The sequence below is a fragment of the Callionymus lyra genome, chromosome 6 (genome assembly GCF_982586985.1).
Source record: "Callionymus lyra chromosome 6, fCalLyr1.hap1.1, whole genome shotgun sequence".
Classification (NCBI taxonomy): Eukaryota; Metazoa; Chordata; class Actinopteri; order Syngnathiformes; family Callionymidae; genus Callionymus; species Callionymus lyra.
The window spans coordinates 11,750,177-11,771,256 of NC_141823.1; the positions used below are offsets into that span (position 1 = coordinate 11,750,177).

A 21,080-nucleotide genomic window follows, 5' to 3' on the forward strand; every position below is an offset into this window, starting at 1 on the left:
AAGCCGCAAAACAACGTTTCTTAAATCAACATCAAGATTTGTTCTCTGTATTACAAAGATACTGTTTCTTTAAGTCACACGTGAGACTGAAAGAGACTGAAAATCACTTAAATCTACCGGAGCCAAGGTCCTAAGCAGGCAAGTTCCCACACAATTTGATAATTTGTTTGCTGTTTTCTAAAAATTACATTTAATACAAATGAGTGAAGTAAATTCTAGGTGCAAAAAGAGAAAAGAACTTCTTTCACTCGGCCTCTCATCTCAGGTGAGAGAGCCCTCTCTGCTGCCCTCTACAGGCCGGCAGGAGACGCACCAATCGCATGAGAAGTGCTGAAGGAAATGAGCTAATCTCTCTCACTCTCTCACACTGACACCGTTCTTCAATTGTTTCAAGTTGTTTTTCCTCACGGTTGCTGGGCGACGACTGTTCTTTAGGGCAGTGAGCGCACGACAGGAGGCGGAGCTGCGAGGTGAGAAGCCTGTCAAGAGACACACACACACACACACACGCATGCACGGTGCAGACTCACACACACACACACACACACGTAATGTCAGAAGATGATTTACTGACAACCGACCTTGAACTAACCTTCACCTCAAACTACGTGTCTTGGTGATTTTATTGTTTCTAATGTGAGTTTAACACGCAACACCTCGTCGCACAACAACACAACTCGTTGCACACAACCTTTGATTTACTCTGCATATTTTCATCAAAATTATACTGTTTGCAAACACGCAATTATAAACACACACCGCCCGACACAAACATCAACATCATAACACACACACAGTGAGAGAGACACAAGTCAACACAAACTAACACACACGTCTCACACTAATGCACACGCTCGCTCACATGCACTCACACGTGTGTCACGCAAACCTAAACTAAAGTGAATGTTGATGCACACGAGTACACAAACATCCTCCGAGCAGGTGTACAAACTCACACACTGACACACAATAAAGATGAAAGGACGTCCAGACGACTTGAACACTTGTTATTTCTGACATTCTGGACGCTTCTCCGCGGAGGGTTCGAGTCCGGGCAGGTCCCTCGCTTCACCCCCCCCCCCTCGGCCCCCCTGCAATTATCCCCTTAGCTGTTTGTACCACGGCGTCTGACCCTTGACCTCTGACACCTACACTTTTCATAATGACACCTCGCCACGCAACCTCCAGGAGTCCGTGTGAAGGATAATGACCAGGGGCAGCAGCTCCGCACGTAAACGCCGCCGTGATTTACTTTAGTTGTGCGTGTGAAAAAAAACTTTTTTTTAATGACCTGAAGTTATGCAAGAATGAAGCCGAGCATGTGAGCTGCAGCGCACCCTGTATGGAGGGCGATCAGTGCCACCAGGATGTTGATGTGGGATTTTACATTTAGATTGTGGAAACCTTATCTTTTTAAACAAATCAATTCAATAGTTTGTAGGTTGAAAAGTTACATTGTTTTTATTCAATTATTGATTTAAATATGTTGTGTATGGAAAGGTTGAACTTTTTTTTATTGCATAAATCAATTTGAATATTTTCAAAATATAATTTAAATATAATATAGGATTTCACACAGATTTTAATAATCTTGGTCCAATAATTCAAAAACAAATTATCTAAATTAAAAATATTTCCATCTGTTGCGTTTTAAATTCAATAATAATAAGTTGGTATAATAATATATAAATATTTAAAAAAAATTAAGCAATAAAAAAACAAAAATTACAATACAAAAATAATTTAATTATTCAAAAATGAATTTAATGTCTAGAATATAATATTTAAGTAAAATATTGTGGAAAAAATATCCAAATAATATTTTGGATATACTTATAGGTAGTTATAGTTATTTTATGATTGATATTTCAATAAAGTGTTCATAATAATTATTTATTTATTTTTATTTAACATTGACATGCATTCATGGCGTTTGTTCATTTTCGTGTTGCAATTATACACCCAACCACTAGATGGCAGCTGTCATTACGATCTCTGCAGGTAGAGTAACAATGAAATCCAGCAAGATCCCGGCGATAACTGAGGACGAGAGGATACAGTCGACTCCAGCAGCTTTTAAAGCTGATGTTTGGACATATTTTGGTTCTAAAACAAATGTAATTTCCTTACAGAAAGCAGTTACGACTTCGTCAAGAGTCATGTGGTCTGTAAATTCTGCAACACCAGAGTCAAGTACTCGACAATACTACAAATATATCCTTGTTACTACAGTATCACAAACTACCGAATCACTAAAAAAAATAGAATTCTGAAAATCTTACATCACTAATGTCGAAGTTTTCATCAGATCTCTGAGACACAAGTCTGAATGAACACTTTTTTACGCACAATAACCATTTTAATTCAATCTTGGCACACGGTGGCGACGCGGTTAGAGCGACTGGCCGGTTTCCTCGGCGTACTCCAGTTTCCTCCCACAGTACAAAAACAGTGGGTGATTGGGAACTCTAAATTAATAGGTGTGTGTGTGAATGGTTGTGTGTCTCTGTGTGTCCCAGTTAAGCGAATCCTAGGTAGAATATGTGTCCTTGGCAGATGTATGCACTGTCTCAGTGCCCGAACCAAAAGTCGAGCTCTTCTCCATGGTTACAGTTCTAGATGACATTTAATCACATGTTTTCGATCATTTGATGTCTTTAATCTCAACAGTCACTCATGTGTCTGACACCAACACGCTAAATCTACACTTTTAATAAAAATATATTCTGATGTAAATACAGGAAAAGTGTGGAAGTATATAATTTTAAATGTTTGCATTAAAATAATGTTTGAATTATTTTATTTCTGTATTGAAAGGATGAATTTGTTTTGATTGAATAATTGAATTAAATAATGATTTTTTTTTATAGAGTCAACATTTTAATACTGAATTTAAAAGTCTATGTATGAAAAATATTGATTTTTAGAAAACTAATCAGAAAATATTCAATTGAATTACTACACGAATAACAAATTCAACCTTTCAATATATCAATTAAATAAAAATATTTTTCAAAATACAACAATTTTTATACTCAATGTAAAGTTTCAACATTTGAATTGTCAATATTCTGCTGTGATTGATATACTTCCATAAAACGAGAGTTAAGTGAGCGAACATGTCCAAGTCTGTGATACATTCAGATTTACTGTCTTCGTGGAGATGCTGGCAGTAATTCACTGTGAGCTCGTGGCTCCACGGGCGCCTCACAGTTGAGATCCTGGGGCTTTGAACCAGCAACCCTGCAGGCAAACTGTCAATGCGTGAGCGAGATGTCGACGATAAATTCATCTTTTGAAGAAGTTCCACCTCAAGAGTTTCTCTCGCTCCACGTCCTGCACGCACCATGAAAGATCTCAGCGGTGACCCCGAGATCTGCTCTCGGTTTGTAACGTCCCCAGAAGTTCCCAGTGGATCCACTGAGCCATGTGACCGGCAGCATCAGGGGTCCGTCCCGCCGTGACTACAGAGGTCAAGAGGTCAGGATCCTTGTCCGGAGCCCCACTCCCCGAGGTCCACCTCCTCGCCGTTGTGAGGGCCGTCCAGCGAGAGACCCCGACGCTCCCCGAACACCTTCTCCTGCAGCTCGATGATGTCGTTGCGGATGTCGGCCATCATGAGGAGGAGGAAGTCGAAGGAGCCGGGCGGCCCCTGAGGAGGAGAGGTGTCAATCAAAGATCAGGTTTGTCATTAACCTGTCGTGCGTCTGAGGTCTACTCACGGGTGTGCCTTGCTGTCCAGGAGCTCCTCGATCTCCCTGTGAGACATGAAAACAATCTTTTTTTAACTCGTCTCCTTTTTTTAAATGTAGCTTATAAGTGCAGTAACCCTTTTATTCGCGAGAGGGCGCTGTAGTCATGTAGTTCATAAAATACATTTTTGATGCTTGGAGAAACAAGAAAACAAGACTGACCTTTGACCCGTCTCTACCTGGAGCTCCAGATGGTCCCTGTGAACGTGGAATTGAAGAGTTAAGATGACGTTTGCTCTCAATAATGTGTCATAAATAAACGTCTGTGAAATACATTTTTACTAAGAACTATTTCAACATTTTAAAGATTTAGAAAAACATTTTAAAAGCAAATGTTCAACAATTTTAATGATTTAATTGAAGCCGCAAAACAACATTTCTTAAATCGACATCAAGATTTGTTCCCTCTATTACAAAGACACTCTTTAAGTCACGCGAGAGACAGAAAATGAAATTACTTAAACCTACCGGAGCCAAGGTCTTAAGCAGGCAAGTTCCAACACAATTTGATCATTTGTTTGCTATTTTCAGTTCTAGGATCTGTTTAATCTGTTGCACATCGTAGAAAAAGCATTTAAACTTACCTATATTTGTAAAAAGTAGACTACAGTCTATTACAAAGACATTGTTTCTTTAAGTCACACCAAAGTAATAAGACAATTTGATGATTTAGTTGCTATTTCTGGTTCTTTGATCTGTTAAATCTGTTACCCATTGTTGAAAAGCTTTTGACATTCATTGATATTGATGTAAAGTTAAGTCATTTTTAAATTGAATAGCAACCTTGTTAGCTTAGCTCGCTAGTAGCAGAGCTAGCAGTCACTCTGTTATTGACCGTAACTGTTTGTCTTTTTTTATATTTTGAGTATTAAATCTTCACATCTAGAATATTTAACATGGTGACAATAAAGTACAATTAAAAAAACAAAGATTTAATTTACCACCGGCCCTCTGCGCCCTCTTTTGATGTGCTTCAGGTCTGGCTCGGGGCCCATCGGCCCCATGTCTCCTCGCTGTCCCTTAGGACCCGGTGGTCCTCTGTCCCCGTGATCTCCTCTCTCTCCCGGCTCGCCAGGGTGACCTGCAGGTCACGATTCTTGATGAATTTAAGTCGAGAAAACTGTCGTGGAATCAGACTGATGTGTACCACTAGCAACAATAAGCCAAAATATTATGACTACATGCAAATGTGTAAACAAACAATAGGGTCCGGGGGCCAAAGTTTGCCCACTAAGTCGTTTCTTATATTTAGATTACCTAAATTTATATTTCATTAATAGTGATTGAAAAATGAACTATAACCTAGATTCTATTGTGTGTGTTGTTAATGTGATCCACTATTTTTTGTTAAGCAATGAATTAGATTTATGAATAGTTTCATTCAATATTTATTAGATTCTGGGGTGAATTTGTTTTTTATGAATAATTGAATTTGAATACCAACATTTTTACATTGAATTTAAAAGCATTTTAATTAAAAAATAATTGGATTCTAAAGATTTATTTTCAATATTTTATTGGAAATGGAATATTAAAACTTTATGTGTAAGAGAATTTACCATTTTTTTTTAATATTAGATAAAAAAAATATATTTTCTTTGCTTAATTATTTTCACATTATACATGATTTGAATACGAATAAATACATAGGGTTTGATACAATAATTCCTATAATTAAAAACATTTCTTTCTAAATTCAATATTTCTTTATTTATAGCCTTTTAATTCATTTTTAAATGTTGATACAACCGTGCCAGGACATAAAATTGATGGAATTACATTATTGAAAAAATTAATAATAATTCTTACTTCATAAATTAGTTTTTCAACTCAAATATGCTAATTACACCTTTTCACATTTTTTTCTAGCATAGACAATAAATCACCTGGTACCCCGGGTGCCCCTGGAGGCCCAGGTAAACCTTGCAGACAAGGACTGTCTGGACCTTTTCCCGTCCTCCCTGACGTGGGTTTGTTGCTGCTGTTATCCAGGTTCGGTACCTTCGAGGAAGAAGAAAAAAACAAGACGATAAAGGTAATAAAACGTGTTGATGGGACGGTGAACACGCTGTACCTGGTTCTGAGCGTTTCCCAGCCTCAGTTTGAGCTGCAGGAGGCTGTTCTTCATGCTCATAAAGTCCTGACAGGTAAACGAGCAGGTACCCGAGCTCATCAACGTGTCCGACTTCACCGACGAACCCACTGCAAGTCACAACACACGCGTGACGGGTCTGTGGTCTGGTGAGGGAACATGTGTTTTTGGGACCTACGGTTGGGGACGGGGACGCAGGAGCGCTGGTCCGGGGCCAGTATGTAGCCGCCCTGACAGCGACACAGGAAGCTGCCGGCCGTGTTGACGCACTCGTGGTCGCACATGTTGACGTCCGGGTGTTCGCACTCGTCGATGTCTGCGAGAGCAGGAGCGACACGTGTGGAAACTGTTGGTCGAGACGCGATAAACGTTGGAGCGAGTGAACTGACCGAGACAATACGGCGACTTGTGGCTGCGATGTCGCTCGCGGTCGAAGCGATAGCCGGTGTAGCACGTGCAGACCACGCGTCCAAAGTTGTCGGTGCATTGTTGCTCGCACGGCGACGCCGCGCAGACGTCCACGCCTGAACGACACAACACACATTAGAGTTCGACGACGACAGCCTAGCAACAGCATCTTATTGTCAGTTTAGGTCAGTGTAGCATTTAAGTCAGTTTGAGTGATTTTGATCCGCAGTGGTCAGTACACATCTACACATATACGTCAAAAGACATCAGGGGAGAATGTCTCTGCCGCACAACACCAAGATTGAAATCATGACTTTATAAAAAATAAATATTGTACATTTTTAGAATGTATTTTATTTAAATATACACCATAAAATAACTGTAGAACATTTTTAATATGATTTACTTGTGTTAACTTGAACTAGTTGAACTAATCAGTCAGATTTATATTTTAATTTTGACTTCACATAATCACAGTCACTTTTCACAGGTTTAGTCCAAATCTTAGGAGATAAGAAATGTTCTGTTCTTAAGGTGGTCATATTTAATCCATTTATACCTCAACATTATCCAAAATGAATGATTATCACGTTAAATTCACTTATTAAACTAAACGACTAATTTTGTGCAACTACTGAATCGTTATGAGGAGAAAAACTTCTTTATTATTGTAAACAATGGCTTAAATCGAAAGAGTTTCGTCTACAAATATATTGCCACAGCACCGCCCTCTACTGGTTCTAGTGTCGCGGTGCAGAAGAGATATCAGTGTTTGTGAAGATTCATAAAGTCTGACCAGATCTTTTTAGACTCAAACACTGTCAAGAAGGTTCCTACGCTCAACACGTGAGCTCAGAGTTGGTTCACCTACTTTCTGGGATGCAGTGGCCCATCACGAACCTGAAGCCGTCACAGCATTTCCGCCTAAAAGACAAAGAAGAATCAAAAATGTCACATTTAGGAGTGAAAAGAGTTCTTGTTTGACATCAAACACCTGAGAAAAAAGTTATTTTAAACGGAGGGATAAGTTAGATTTAACAAGGTATTACAGGAAATGGAATATATTTTGACTTTGTTACATGTTTGCTTAATTTTTTCAGATAGTTTATAATTTAATTTTTGATGATTTCTACATATAATAAAAAATAAAATCCCTGAATATTATATAAACTTAAATCAATTAATACTGTTTTTGATTCAGTTTTTTTTATTTATTTCATTTTAGTTACAAGGTTGCATTTCCTGTTTTGCCTGATGATCCCAGCTACTCTGGGTGAGGGACAGTCATCATCCAATAATAAGAAACAAACTTGTTGTCTTCGTCACATTTCACTACACCATGTCCAGACTTTCGGTCGGTGATGTCACTAGAAATCTCGCTGCTCTTGTTCATTTTGAACTTTTTGTTGGAATGTTTTCTCATCTTTACTCCACTAATGTTGTATGTAGAGATATATGACAATAAGTTTTGATTCGATTTTATGTTGTATTTTATCTTTTGCATACATTTAATCCAAAATTTGTAAATATAAAAAATGTTTATTTGATGTGGAAAGCACGCAAATTTAAAATGTCTTGTTAAATTAAATTTAAACTGAGTTTATTATTCTTAAATAAAAAAAATCTGGAGGCGGGTCCAAGCAGACGACCTGTTAAATGTCTCCCCCTGGTGGTCGTTTAAGCAGCAACACTCAATGACATGACGCAGCTTTTCTAAACCAAAATGTTGTTTCCAGCTGCAACAACATTGTAAAAAATAAGAGTTGCAGGTACAGTTTGCAGCTCTGTGTTCTCACATACTTTAAGGTTCTTTCTCCATTTTTTTTCAGATCTGATCTTTTTCCTGCTCTGGTGTCCCCGGGGCCCTCGTGCCCTCTTCCTCACCCTGGTTCAACTTGTCCTCATAAACAGCCAAAATATCCGGAACATACGGATCTGTTTTAACTACGTTGGCAGCGTTTTTTGTTTGGACCCCGACATAGAGCGTTTATTATTAGATCTACCTATCTGAAGATCTACGCAGGAGATGTTTGTCTTTGTTAGTTGAACTATTAGTTTCCTCCTGGTTCTTGAACATTCACTGCAGCAACAAACGTTTAATGTTTATTTTAAGATAAAAAAAATGTTTTTTGACTTAATAATGAGCTGAATTCACCTAAACAGTCGAGAAAATGGTTTTCATTTTAAGATATTAAAATACTAAAGTGAAGCCTGAAATACTTGTTTAAAGTAAAAACATTCTGCAAATGAGGTAAAAACACTAACTGATTATTATTATTATTGCTTTACAAGCAATTCAAGTCTTGTTTTTGTCCTGCATGATCTTGAAATAAAACATTTTGTGCTCAAGTAAAATTTAATCAGTGAGTTCTTACGTGAAAAAAAAAACTCAAGTACTTGCTTAGACTTTAGCTTTTAACTTCTCTTTAATACGTGACATTATTCAGGGACTTTTTACTCCATCAATAACTTCTTACAGCAAATACAACTTCAGGATCTTCTTTAACACACAGCTTTAATTGAATAGATAAATTAAGTTTAACCCTCTATGAAATATGATTATAAATATCTTCCTGAGTGTATCTAGTGTATTACTACATGTAAGTTAGCTCTGTGCGGCTCTCATAGGAAATTAACTTAAATTCTTCTAAGTGAACATCCGCTGTCAAGTGGTCACTCAAAGTTCCCACCACTGACGGGAAGCAGAAAAAGACAGAAACATATCAAACTAAAGACAAGTTCATGTGATCTTCTTCTTCTGTCCATTGACTTGATTTTCTATCATAATTAATGAATACTTACGAAGATCGATGGTCTCTAAACTCTGACCCAGGACACATACTCTTTCCAAAAGCACATCCTTCACACGTCGCGACCCATTTTTGTAGCGATTCTGAGGTTTGAGTCTCAAATAGTGTCTGTTCTTCTACCATAATGGCTCCAGTTATTACGTAAATAGACTAAAAACACATTTATTCACAATATAACATTGTCAGAATTTTATGAAATATCACTTTTATTGGAAAACAAGGGGAAACAAAAACTTTTTGGGAAAAGTTTGCATGTTTTCAATTCTTCAACCCTTGTGTTTTGGCCCGGAAACAAATGTGTTTTAGGTATCCCTTTGTCTTGTCTCTGGGTCAAAGTGAACGACCTCCACCACTGCCCATGTATTTATTGCCCAGAGACAAACATATCTGAGATTAAATCTTATTTACCATAACCACATCCCCTCGGCTGTGATTAGTCAAGCATGGAGGTCTTTCACCACGCATCACCAATCCCGGAGGTCTCCACCTCCAAGGAACTCGTTGTATAAAGAAAGCCAGTTTTAAAATAAACTGAAACTGAAACTGAACTGATTACAGCTGACTGGAGGAGGAGTGAAGCCATTATTACGTCATAATGGACTCCGCTCTCATAACCTCTTGTTTGCCCAGATTTCAGAAGGGGAAGAACTTTATAAAGTAACATGGTAATGAAGAGAGACTTACTGCATCTTGGACAGGAAGACTTCAACATTTGAAACCTGAGGTAGTCTGTGGCCTCGGTGAATAATAAGTAAAAAAAAGTTCTGAACATTTCCAACTTAAAAGTGTCACTTCTCGTCCTTCTTCAAGCTTCTGTCAGTTTCCAACTAGATAAACACAATTTTGATTGACAGTTTTGCCGTTCTGTTTCGGAGAAACCACGTTCATGCCGAGACTCATTTAAGCGTCTGAATAATAAACTTGTTTTAACAGCCGACTGCAACGCACTTTTGGAAAGATGAACTATCTTTCTTGGCTTTGAAGCCGCCGGTTGTTATAAAAGATTCCATTTTCAAGACTTCTGACAACGTGTGGTTTGGGAGTGAGTCCAGTCGAGCCTTTTAATGTCAGTCAGGTCGCTTTATCAACTGGAGTCCTCTTCTGTGGTTCTTCATCACTCCCTAGGACTCTGAAGGCGATTTATTGTTTATGCGTCGCTCACCATTCTCTCAGTAGCCATAATGGCTCTGTTGACATAATCTCTCTCTTCCTCTCATTTACGGTCGACATGCTTCTGGCCTGACCTTCACTCCACGACCAGGTTTCTGCCTTTTCCATCTCTATCTCGTTCACCGGAGTGCTTTTCCAAACCGGGCTCTTCCAGGATCAACATGGCTTCCTTTGGCCTCGCTGAGAGACAACAACAACAACAAGTGCTACCAGGAGACGCCACAGAGGTCCAGTTCTGTGGCAGCACGTGAGTCTGAGCTCGAGCAGCACCAGGAATGATTTAGAATCAAAGCTTCGCACATAAATGTTTGAGGAAGATTTGCTTCCTTTAACAGATGTGATCGTGAGAATATTTTTAGAACTCACACACTGCAGCCTTTTGAAAAAACAATGAGAGTGCATTTTTTTATCTGCACATTTTATCCTTGTACTTTTTTAGCATTTGAAATGGCAGTTTTGACAGCAGTTGTAGTGATCAAGTCCTATATGTCTGTTTGAATATGTCTTAAATAAATAATTATAATAATAAAGCAGAGACACAGCACTGGGCTGTGTCCTACATCGCACACTTCTCCAAGTGCACTAGTTTATAGTACACATTAAGATAGTGCACATATTTGACCAGTGCTCAGATTTTCAGACAGTACTGTCTCAAATCAAACGCTTCTTCTTCGACTACTTTTTAACGCTGACACTTGACAGCAATTTTCACCAATTGAAACAAGTTATTAAGCTGCGTTTCATTGTGTGATTATTGTTGTTGTGTTGTTTTGTGGTAAAATTTGTGTTTTCTCGAGACATTTTCGCCGGTATCCACACTCAATCTTCTGGCGATTTGAGTGCGCCAATTGAGTGCTCATTACACACTACATTTTCAGACACTGCTAATTGGGACGCAATTGTAAACTCAAAATACTAAGTGTAAGTTAGCGATTTTTGACACTGCCTAGGTCTCAAATTTCAACAGGGTAGTACTGTCTCAAATCAGACACTGTCGCTACACACTTACCAGAAATGACTCGACTGCTTCTTCTTCTACTACCTTTTAACGCTGACCGGCCGTTGTAACCATATCGCCGATCCTTGACATAACTTTTTGCCAATTGAAACAAGTTATTAAGCTACGTTTCATTGGGTTATTATTGTTGTTGTGTTGTTTTGTGGTAAAATAAGTGTTTTCTCGAGACGTTTACACCTGTATCTGCTCTATAGACGGCACCAATTTACGCACACTGCTCAGTGTGAACGCACTTGTGTACTCAAAATATAAATTGTAAGTGCAGAAGTGCGGGATTTGGGACACGGCATACGTCTTAATGGTGTATCGTCTTAAGTACATTTACAACTTCATTGACACGGTCACAGAAAATGATGTTATTAAAGTTGTCATTGATTGGACAAGCCACAAGTAAGAAAATAAACCAATGAGCCGCTTTCTTTGCCCAACAAGTCAGAGCACTAACATCTTTTATAGGATTAGTCAGTAGGATTTGATGTAGTTTTATTTTCCAGGAAAAATAAAGATCTGTTACGACCACTCCGGGTTGAGTCCTGGGTAACCATCAGCTCTGCTACACTGAGTTTGATTTGAGTTTGTTTTGATTTTCATTCTAATTCTGCGTAAAGTTGCTGGTTTTGGTTTCCATTGATGCTATTTTAGTTTCAAAACATTCGTCTGTGCAATAAAATGTTTAACTGAAACATTTCTCTGGATGAGATGCTGGAGGTGTTGTTTGAGTGTTCCCATGACTTCCCTGGGCAACGAACAAAAGCAACATCAATGTCGGAGCTGGAAATAAATCTAATGCTTTTTAAACATTTTCAGCCAACAATCAAACAAGATTGATCATCAAGGAAATCTAAAGTAGTTACTTTATGTTCTTATTTGACCTCCAGCCTTTAAATTCCACAATGTCCAATAAATACTGTTGATGTTGAACTGGAAACCCGTTATAACAAATATAAATTCATTATTAATAAACTTTTCATTTGTCTCCATCAGTTCATCCACTTTCTTTTCAATCACACGTCACTTTACAGTGAAGCTCCCTCCACTGGTTCTTTCACCATAGTAAGACCTATACCTGCTCTTAAAAACTAAAGTATTTAAGTCTTGTTCATAGAAGAAAAAGGTAATTAATTGAAGTCTAGGCAAGACTTGTTTTAAGAAATTAAAAGCCAAAGTAAGCATGTATTGCATGTATACAGTAAAAGTTAAGAGAAAAAATACTTTAGACTCTTGTAATAAGACGTTATTCTAGTTTTGTCTTTTAATTACAGAAAATGTTTCAATATGTCCATCCAACTAAACATTTTGTATATTATAAATAAATAAATCCGCCTTCATTTTTAAAATCAAAATATCTTAAAACAATAATAATAATCTAATCTTGATCCTAATTAAAGTGAAAGTTTACCCAAAGTTCAACCTTCTCACCATCATGTCGACTAAGGGTTGGGATTATTTTCAGAGTAATCTGTTTCTTTTTAGAGGTTATAGACAAAAAAATATGTTCATTTTAATGTAGAGACTTAAACTCAGTTGTCTTTATCTTCACCTTGTTCCAAAAAAACACTTAAAAAGTCTCTCAGTTCCTGCCTATGTTTTTTCCTCATTCAAACACATGGCAAAGTGTCAGTGTGTACGATTTAAGCACCTAGCGTAAAAACAAAAACTTAAAATATAGACTTATTTAATCATGTTCGGAACAATTCCACATTTCGAGGCTTCAATGTAAGAAGGACATCATAGATGAGCATCATTGTGACGTATGGATATTTTTAAGTGTTTCTTTTTTAGACGAAGATGAAGCTGGCCTAGTAGCTAACTCTGAAAATAATCCCAACCATTAGTCGACATGATGGCGAGTAGAACATTTGTGAAGTTTGTATTTTGGATGAACCATCCTTCAAGTCAATTAAGATATTTTTTTACTTGAAATATGACATAATGCTTGCTTGCATTTCAGTTTCTGTACTTTGATCCTTAACAATTTGAACTGAAGAGTACTCTTGGATAAGAACGTCTTCCCAAAACTCTCCTCGGTCGTTTCGCACATTCTGGAAGGAAATTGTTGATCTTCTGTTCTTGATATCTGTGTGATCGTAAAAAGTCATATTTCTCAAAAACAACTGTTTTATTTCAACACACGTCCTGATCTGAAGTTCACTTAATCAAGGTCGCCTGTACGAACCTGACTGATGTGTCTGCGAAACACTATCAACAGCGCGCGTTTTTCCATTTAATGACTGTTTGTTATTCTTTGATTTCTGAACATGTTTCTGTGTCATCTGACGACTCAGATTCATGTCCAGCTTCTGACTCATACGTTGGAGTGCACATATTTCATCTCCTATTTTACAGAGTTGGCTTCAGGTGAGCGATCTGGACTCTTTTCCTAACAGCGTTCGTAAAAACAGGCGCCAAACAATGTGGTGCGACGTGATATTTGACCGTGATGGTTGTGGAAACGTCCACATATCAGCATCGTTGTAGCGAAAAACTCAGGATGTTGTGGCTGAGATTGTATAGTTTGCAGCTGCATTCGTCGTCGCCCTCTGTTCTATGTTATGGCTCAACCTGCAGCCCCTAATCTCTCTTGAGTTCTCTGGCTTTGCAAGCTTCTTCTGGGCGTAATGGAAGACGTGATTGACTTGGTTTACATACTTTCAGAGGCAATGAGTTCAGCATGTAGAGAAGATGAGAAGTCCAGGAAAATATACGTTTTTGCATCGTTTCATCAGAGAAGATGAAAGACGTTGTCTATGTGTTACCTTAAAAAAAGTTATTTTTCAAGATGGTTTGAACATGCGGAGGGCAGCAGGAAAGTTGGAGGTGATCAAGACAGGTTAAGGTGCATGACTTGGAGTGGAAACATATGAAATACTAAATACAAATCAGTTTTTACTATTAACACGACCAAGTTTTGGATAATTATGTCATCTTCCCTTTTTTTTTGGTTTAATTTTATCTATCACTTCCACACAGTTGGACCTACTTGACCACCTGAGTCCAGACCTGTGTGCCACAACCTTCGCTAGAATTGTAGCTGATGTTCATTGTTTTTATTCTCTACCTCCGATATTCTTGTCCGATAGATTTTTTGTACATTTCTTTGTGTGTCTGAATGCTTGTTTAAGCAAAGCATACCGTGTTTTCTGTTCTGTTTCCAGGTACCCCTTTCTTCTCCTTTTTTCCTGTTTATTCCCCTTATCGGTGAATGCTTTGGTTTTTGGAACTTTTGTAGATATTGGACTTTTTGTTTTTTGGAGTTAACTGGACTGTGTAGGATTCTAAGAAGATGTTTTCACCGCTCATCCGAGCCAGGAGCGTCATAGTTCCGATGGTAGAGTGGTTGACTCGTGGTCTGAGAGGTTGCGGGTTCTATCCCCGTTCCGGACGAGATTGTGGCGTTGTGTCCCTGAGCAAGACACTTTACCCTGATTGCTCCTGATGGTTGAGCTGGCGCGCTGCGTTGCAGCCTACTGCCATCAGTGTGTGATTGTGTGTTTGAATAGGTTAATGCGTAACTTAGTGTAAAGCGCTTTGGCTGCTGAATAAACATAGAACTATATAAGTAAGAGCCATTTACCATTTATATCCTGCTAGGAGACAAGTATCAAGTGATTGGTCGGTTGAAACCCATCAAGGTGAACCATATGGTTAACCATGACCTGGATGAATGAGAATCTTCACAGAACCATTGGAACTTGTGTTATTCATTAAATTGTTAATCATTCCTTACGTACATTGTTGTCTGCTTGTTACTTTCACCACCTAAGAAAGCTACTTAAAAAGTTTTTTATTCATTCATTTTCTACCTCTGATTCCATTTTCAGGGTCGTGGTAGAATGGAGTCACTTTGGTGGGGGATACCTTGAGCTAGTTGCCAGTCTGTCACAGAGACACACAACTATACAGTATACAAATCAAAATACAAAAAAATTCCAGAAGGAGACTTCCTGAGAGATCAATAAGTTCTAACCATACAGGCACTCGACATACTTAATACCCCTGTATTTTGTGTTTTCTTTTTACTGTGGGAGAAAACCTGAGTACCCAGAGTAAACCCAAGCAAGGAACAGGAGAACCTATAAACTCCACACAGGAAGGATGAAGGTCGTCTCAATGTATAAGCAACCAGTCATCTTCAAAGAAGTCAAAATGCATATTTAAACTGTTATATTACATTTTGAGATCCAATGATTTGTCAAGAACATCATCAGTATCAGACTGTGATTTTGGTTTCTCAAGCATCAACCATCGACTGGACGGGCCCTTGTTTGACCCCGCTCCGTCTGCCTCAACGAGGACCGGCGTGGACTGGGTGGAAGAGGCGGCGAGACAGGAACCAGATCAGGCCTGGCACTGGATCACTTTACACTCACCATTATGTGCTTAAGTCAAGCTTTTTCTTTCTGGGGGGTTTCTAGAGATGCTCACCATTAAGGTTTCTTTCCCAGTGTCGCTGCGATTCATCAGCGCGCTCACAGGCAGGAATGCACTGCGAGGACAGGAAATCCATTAGAGGACCCGAGGAAAACCCCTTCAAGACCCCAGACCCAGACAGTACCGGGGCCCTGAGAGCAGCAGGAAAGATGAATGAGAGTTTCCACAGACGACTCCTCAGCCTCTGCTCACGTTCAAGTCACTCAACCGTTTCAAGTACAAGACGACTAACATTCCCGCTGTTTTGTGTTTCAACACAATACAACTGTTGAATTGGTTGTGATGTATGTGGAAAGTTTTTTTTCTTCACATTTTTACTTCTAACATTTCGTCCTTGTTAGACAGAAGCTTTTTTATACGATGATATGAACATCGATGCATGAATGGACCTCCAAACGCAAGATATAAAAATATGATCATTCCGTGTCTGCGTTGGTCAGTGAAACTTAAGGGCGTCCTGTAGTATTACTCTGTGAGGCTCCATAGTATTACTCTGTGAGGCTCCATAGTATTACTCTTTACGAGGCTCCATGGTATTACTCTGGGAAGCTCCGTAGTATCACTCCGCAAGGCTCTATAGTATTACTCCACAAGGTTCTGTAGTATTACTCTGCGAGGCTCTGTAGTAATACTTTGCTAGGCTCCATAGTATTACTCTACGAGGCTCTGTAGTATTACTCCACAAGGTTCTGTAGTATTACTCTGCGAGGTTCTGTAGTATTACTCTGCGGGGCTCTGTAGTATTACTCTGCTAGGCTCCATAGTTTTACTCTGCGAGGCTCTGTAGTATTACTCCACAAGGTTCTGTAGTATTACTCTGCGAGGTTCTGTAGTATTACTCTGCGAGGCTCTGTAGTATTACTTTGCTAGGCTCCATAGTATTACTCTACGAGGCTCTGTAGTATTACTCCAAAAGGTTCTGTAGTATTACTCTGCGAGGCTCCATAGTATTACTCTTTACGAGGCTCCATGGTATTACTCTGGGAAGCTCCGTAGTATCACTCCGCAAGGCTCTATAGTATTACTCCACAAGGTTCTGTAGTATTACTCTGCGAGGCTCTGTAGTAATACTTTGCTAGGCTCCATAGTATTACTCTACGAGGCTCTGTAGTATTACTCCACAAGGTTCTGTAGTATTACTCTGCGAGGTTCTGTAGTATTACTCTGCGGGGCTCTGTAGTATTACTCTGCTAGGCTCCATAGTTTTACTCTGCGAGGCTCTGTAGTATTACTCCACAAGGTTCTGTAGTATTACTCTGCGAGGTTCTGTAGTATTACTCTGCGAGGCTCTGTAGTATTACTTTGCTAGGCTCCATAGTATTACTCTACGAGGCTCTGTAGTATTACTCCAAAAGGTTCTGTAGTATTACTCTGTGAGGCTCTGTAGTATTACTTTGCTAGGCTCCATAGTATTACTCTACAAGGCTCTGTAGTATTACTCCACAAGGTTCTATAGTAATACTTTGCTAGGCTCCATACTATTACTCTACGAGGCTCTGTAGTATTACTCCACAAGGTTCTGTAGTATTACTCTGCGAGGTTCTGTAGTATTACTCTGCGAGGTTCTGTAGTATTACTTTGCTAGGCTCCATAGTATTACTCTACGAGGCTCTGTAGTATTACTCCACAAGGTTCTGTAGTATTACTCTGCGAGGTTCTGTAGTATTACTCTGCGGGGCTCTGTAGTATTACTCTGCTAGGCTCCATAGTTTTACTCTGCGAGGCTCTGTAGTATTACTCCACAAGGTTCTGTAGTATTACTCTGCGAGGTTCTGTAGTATTACTCTGCGAGGCTCTGTAGTATTACTTTGCTAGGCTCCATAGTATTACTCTACGAGGCTCTGTAGTATTACTCCAAAAGGTTCTGTAGTATTACTCTGCGAGGCTCTGTAGTATTACTTTGCTAGGCTCCATAGTATTACTCTACAAGGCTCTGTAGTATTACTCCACAAGGTTCTATAGTAATACTTTGCTAGGCTCCATACTATTACTCTACGAGGCTCTGTAGTATTACTCCACAAGGTTCTGTAGTATTACTCTGCGAGGTTCTGTAGTATTACTCTGCGAGGTTCTGTAGTATTACTTTGCTAGGCTCCATAGTATTACTCTACACAAGGCTCTGTAGTATTACTCCGCAAGGTTCTATAGTAATACTTTGCTAGGCTCCATAGTATTACTCTACAAGGCTCTGTACTATTACTCCACAAGGTTCTGTAGTATTACTCTGTGAGGTTCTGTAGTATTACTCTGCGAGGCTCTGTAGTATTAATTTGCTAGGCTCCATAGTATTACTCTACGAGGCTCTGTAGTATTACTCTGCTAGGCTCTGTAGTATTACTCCTGGAGGCTCCATGGTATTACTCTGCGCGGCTCCATAGTATCAATTTGCAAGGCTCTCTAGTATTACTTTGTGAGGACCTGTAGTATTATTAATTATTATTATAATGCTCCGTTGTCTTTCTCTGTAAAAGGGGAACGATGAATTGCAGATTTGGTTTCATCCAATATGGCGACCAGATGAAAAGCTACTGTCCAGAGAGGACTTGGGAGCAAAAGATATTCTTGACTTAATTTAAAGTTGATAATCAACAATAACAACAGACTCACTAAGAGGCTGTTGTGCAAGAGTTACACACACGTTTGTGAGTCATTTGGTATAAAATGAAAAACTGTGTTCAGTGCAACTAGAGCTGGACGGCGAGACTGAGAGGAAATGCCAGCAGTGAAGAAAGAGGGAGGACAGCAGTGACAGGAGGAGGATGGTTTGAAGACAAGGATGAGGTTGTTGCCATCTGAGGCTCTTCCTCTCGGGAGAGTCCAGGGAGGGAAGCAGGAAGTGGAGCTCAGTGGAGGTCAACGGCCTCTTGACACGCCAGGACACCAGACCTGCCGTGTGTGTGTGTGTGTGTGTGTTTCTGTGTCTTTGTTTTTACGTGCTTGTGTTTCTCTCTCTGAGTGTATGTATGTGTTTTTGGTTGTGTGTTTTTATGTGGTTGTGTTTCTCTCTCTCTCTGTGTATGTCTGTGTTTACGTGTGCATTTTTCTGTATTATTGGTGTGTGTTCCTCTGTGTATTTGCGTTTTTCTGAGTGTGTGTTCATGTGTCTATTGGTGCATATCTGTGTGCATGCTTGTCTATGTGTATGTGTGTGCATTAGTGTGTTTTCTTTTGTGTGTGTGTGTATGCATGGGTGTGGTATGTGCTTAAGTGTATGTGTATGTGGGTACATGTGTCTGTTTGTGTGCTTGCATGTGCATATGTGTGTTTGCCAACCCCCAGATGTGCGTATATGTGCGCGTGTGTAGGTACACGGGTGTGTGTGTTAATGTTTGTGCTGTGTATCTGAGTGTATGCATGAGTGTATCTATGTGTGTGTATGTACGTACATGTATGTTTGCATGGGTGTATGTGTGTGTTTGTGCGTCTATATGTGTATTTGTGTGCTTTTATTTGTGTGGGTGTGTGCTATTATTTTGTGTGGGTGTGTGCTATTATTTGTGTGGGTGTGTGCTTTTATTTGTGTGGGTGTGTGCTTTTATTTGTGTGGGTGTGTGTGTGTGAGAGTTTGTAATTGTCGGGCCAGTCCTTCTGAAAGATGCCTCTCGTGTTTGTGCCTCATACGTGTTACATCTTCAGCATGTTGTTTTCATCAGGAAGAGAAGTCGAGGGGTGTGCGATTGTGTGATTGTGCGATTGTGCGGTTGTGGAAGTGTGAGGAGGAATTACACTGTTGATAAGAGCAATTATGAAAGGGTTCCTGGTTCAACGCCACATTCTTATATAATGATGGAATGTTCGATTAGCTTTGTTTAATTCTCTCCAGTTGTGAGTGATTTTAACTTTGTGTTGTTCCTCTTTGTGACTTTGTGTGAGTCAATGATTGCCTATATTATTGCGTAACCAACTGACTTCTTCTATTGTGACTCATGAAAGTGTAAATTAAAGAGCTCAACGATCCAGAGGTGTGAGGGAGTGAGAGCAGCTCCATTATTAGCGCTGCCTTATAGTTGCGAGTGCGACTCTTGTGAGTTTACACATGTGAAGGTGTTGTGCGAGCGAGCCGAGGCACCTCCTCTGTGTTTATTTGCTCTGCCAGTCCACTTCCAGGTCCTGGCCTCAGGGGACACATCAGAGGTCTGGACTAACAGAGGGCGCTTTGACTGGGAGCACATGAGGCCTGAACCACTTCCACTGGAAGCAGGTTGATCTGGACCCGTCCTTCAACTCCTCAGCCACAGCTCCCTCACCACGACTCCTGCCTGATCCCGGCCATGACTGAGGATGAGAAGATACAGTTGACTTCAGGAGCTTTTTAAAGCTCCTGAAGTTAGTGTATCTTTAGGTTTTAGGACATTCCGTTTGAGATTGTGTACTCCTGTTCATGTGTAAGATTGTGTTCTCTTATTCATGTGTGAGATTGTGTACTCCTATTCATGTGTGAGATGTTTACTACTATTCAACTATGAGATTTTGTAGTCTTATTCATGTGTGAGATTGCGTACTCTTATTGGGTGTTGTATTTGACAAAGACATGTCTCAATTCAACACTGTAGAAAACTGACCAGAAACTTTTTAATTCAAGTGAAAAAAATCTCTTAACTTAGGAAAATGTTGTCACAATGTTGTGTCTTCTCGTCTGGACTATTGCAACAGTCTATTTTTCGTGTCTAAACAAGAAGGATCTGTCTCGCCTGCAGTTAATACAAAACTCTGCAGCGAGAATTCTGACTCGCTCTAGTAGAAGAACTCACATTTCTCTGAAACTTAAATCTATTCACTGGCTGCAAGTTTCTTTTAGGATGAACTTAAAAATTCTGGTTCTTACTTTCAGATCTATCCATGGTCAGGCTCCTCCTTACATCACTGATCTGATCCAGCCTGACACCCCAGCTCGGGCTCTGAGGTCTGTGGAACAGAATCTACTGATGGTTCCTGAACACGGTTCAGGACCAGAGGAGAGAAATCCTTCCAGACTGTTGCTCCTAAGCTTTGGAACGATCTCCCTCTCTCTCTGTGTTTGTTGATCTACTGACTCCTTCAAGAAACATCTTAAGACTTTCTTATTCGTGCAGGCTTTTCCCTGATTTCGCGGACACCTGTATTTTTCTCGGTGTTATCTTGATCTTTTCAGTATATATTTGATTTTTTAGATTTTTTATTGTTTAAGCGCTTGGTGACCCTGGTCTAGAAAAGCGCTATATAAATACAAATTACTTACTTATTTACTTACTTATTGATGTGTGGGATTGTGGACTCTAATTGTGTTTTGAGATTTGGACTTTCTTTCTTAAATTGTACAATTGTATCTCCTGTGCTCTGCTTGAGACTCTCACTCGCACACCTCACAGTTTGTGACAGAATTTATGCAGACGATGCACTGATCTGCAGGTCGATCTACA

General features: G+C 39.5%; 1 protein-coding gene across 1 annotated transcript in view; it reads right to left on the reverse strand.

Annotated features, from left to right (window-relative positions):
• Positions 1-1,914: 1,914 nt before the first annotated feature.
• Positions 1,915-21,080, reverse strand: part of LOC148076368 (collagen and calcium-binding EGF domain-containing protein 1-like) — a 46,373-nt gene continuing 27,207 nt past the window's right edge. Inside the window, exons 3-11 of the mRNA XM_087793812.1 lie at positions 7,124-7,176; positions 6,234-6,368; positions 6,023-6,160; positions 5,827-5,954; positions 5,639-5,753; positions 4,694-4,833; positions 3,915-3,950; positions 3,723-3,758; positions 1,915-3,652 (exon numbers count right to left, since the gene is read on the reverse strand). Coding sequence (XP_087649938.1) covers positions 3,482-3,652; positions 3,723-3,758; positions 3,915-3,950; positions 4,694-4,833; positions 5,639-5,753; positions 5,827-5,954; positions 6,023-6,160; positions 6,234-6,368; positions 7,124-7,176 — 952 coding nt within the window. The 3' untranslated portion in view covers positions 1,915-3,481. The remainder of the gene's footprint in view (positions 3,653-3,722; positions 3,759-3,914; positions 3,951-4,693; positions 4,834-5,638; positions 5,754-5,826; positions 5,955-6,022; positions 6,161-6,233; positions 6,369-7,123; positions 7,177-21,080) is intronic.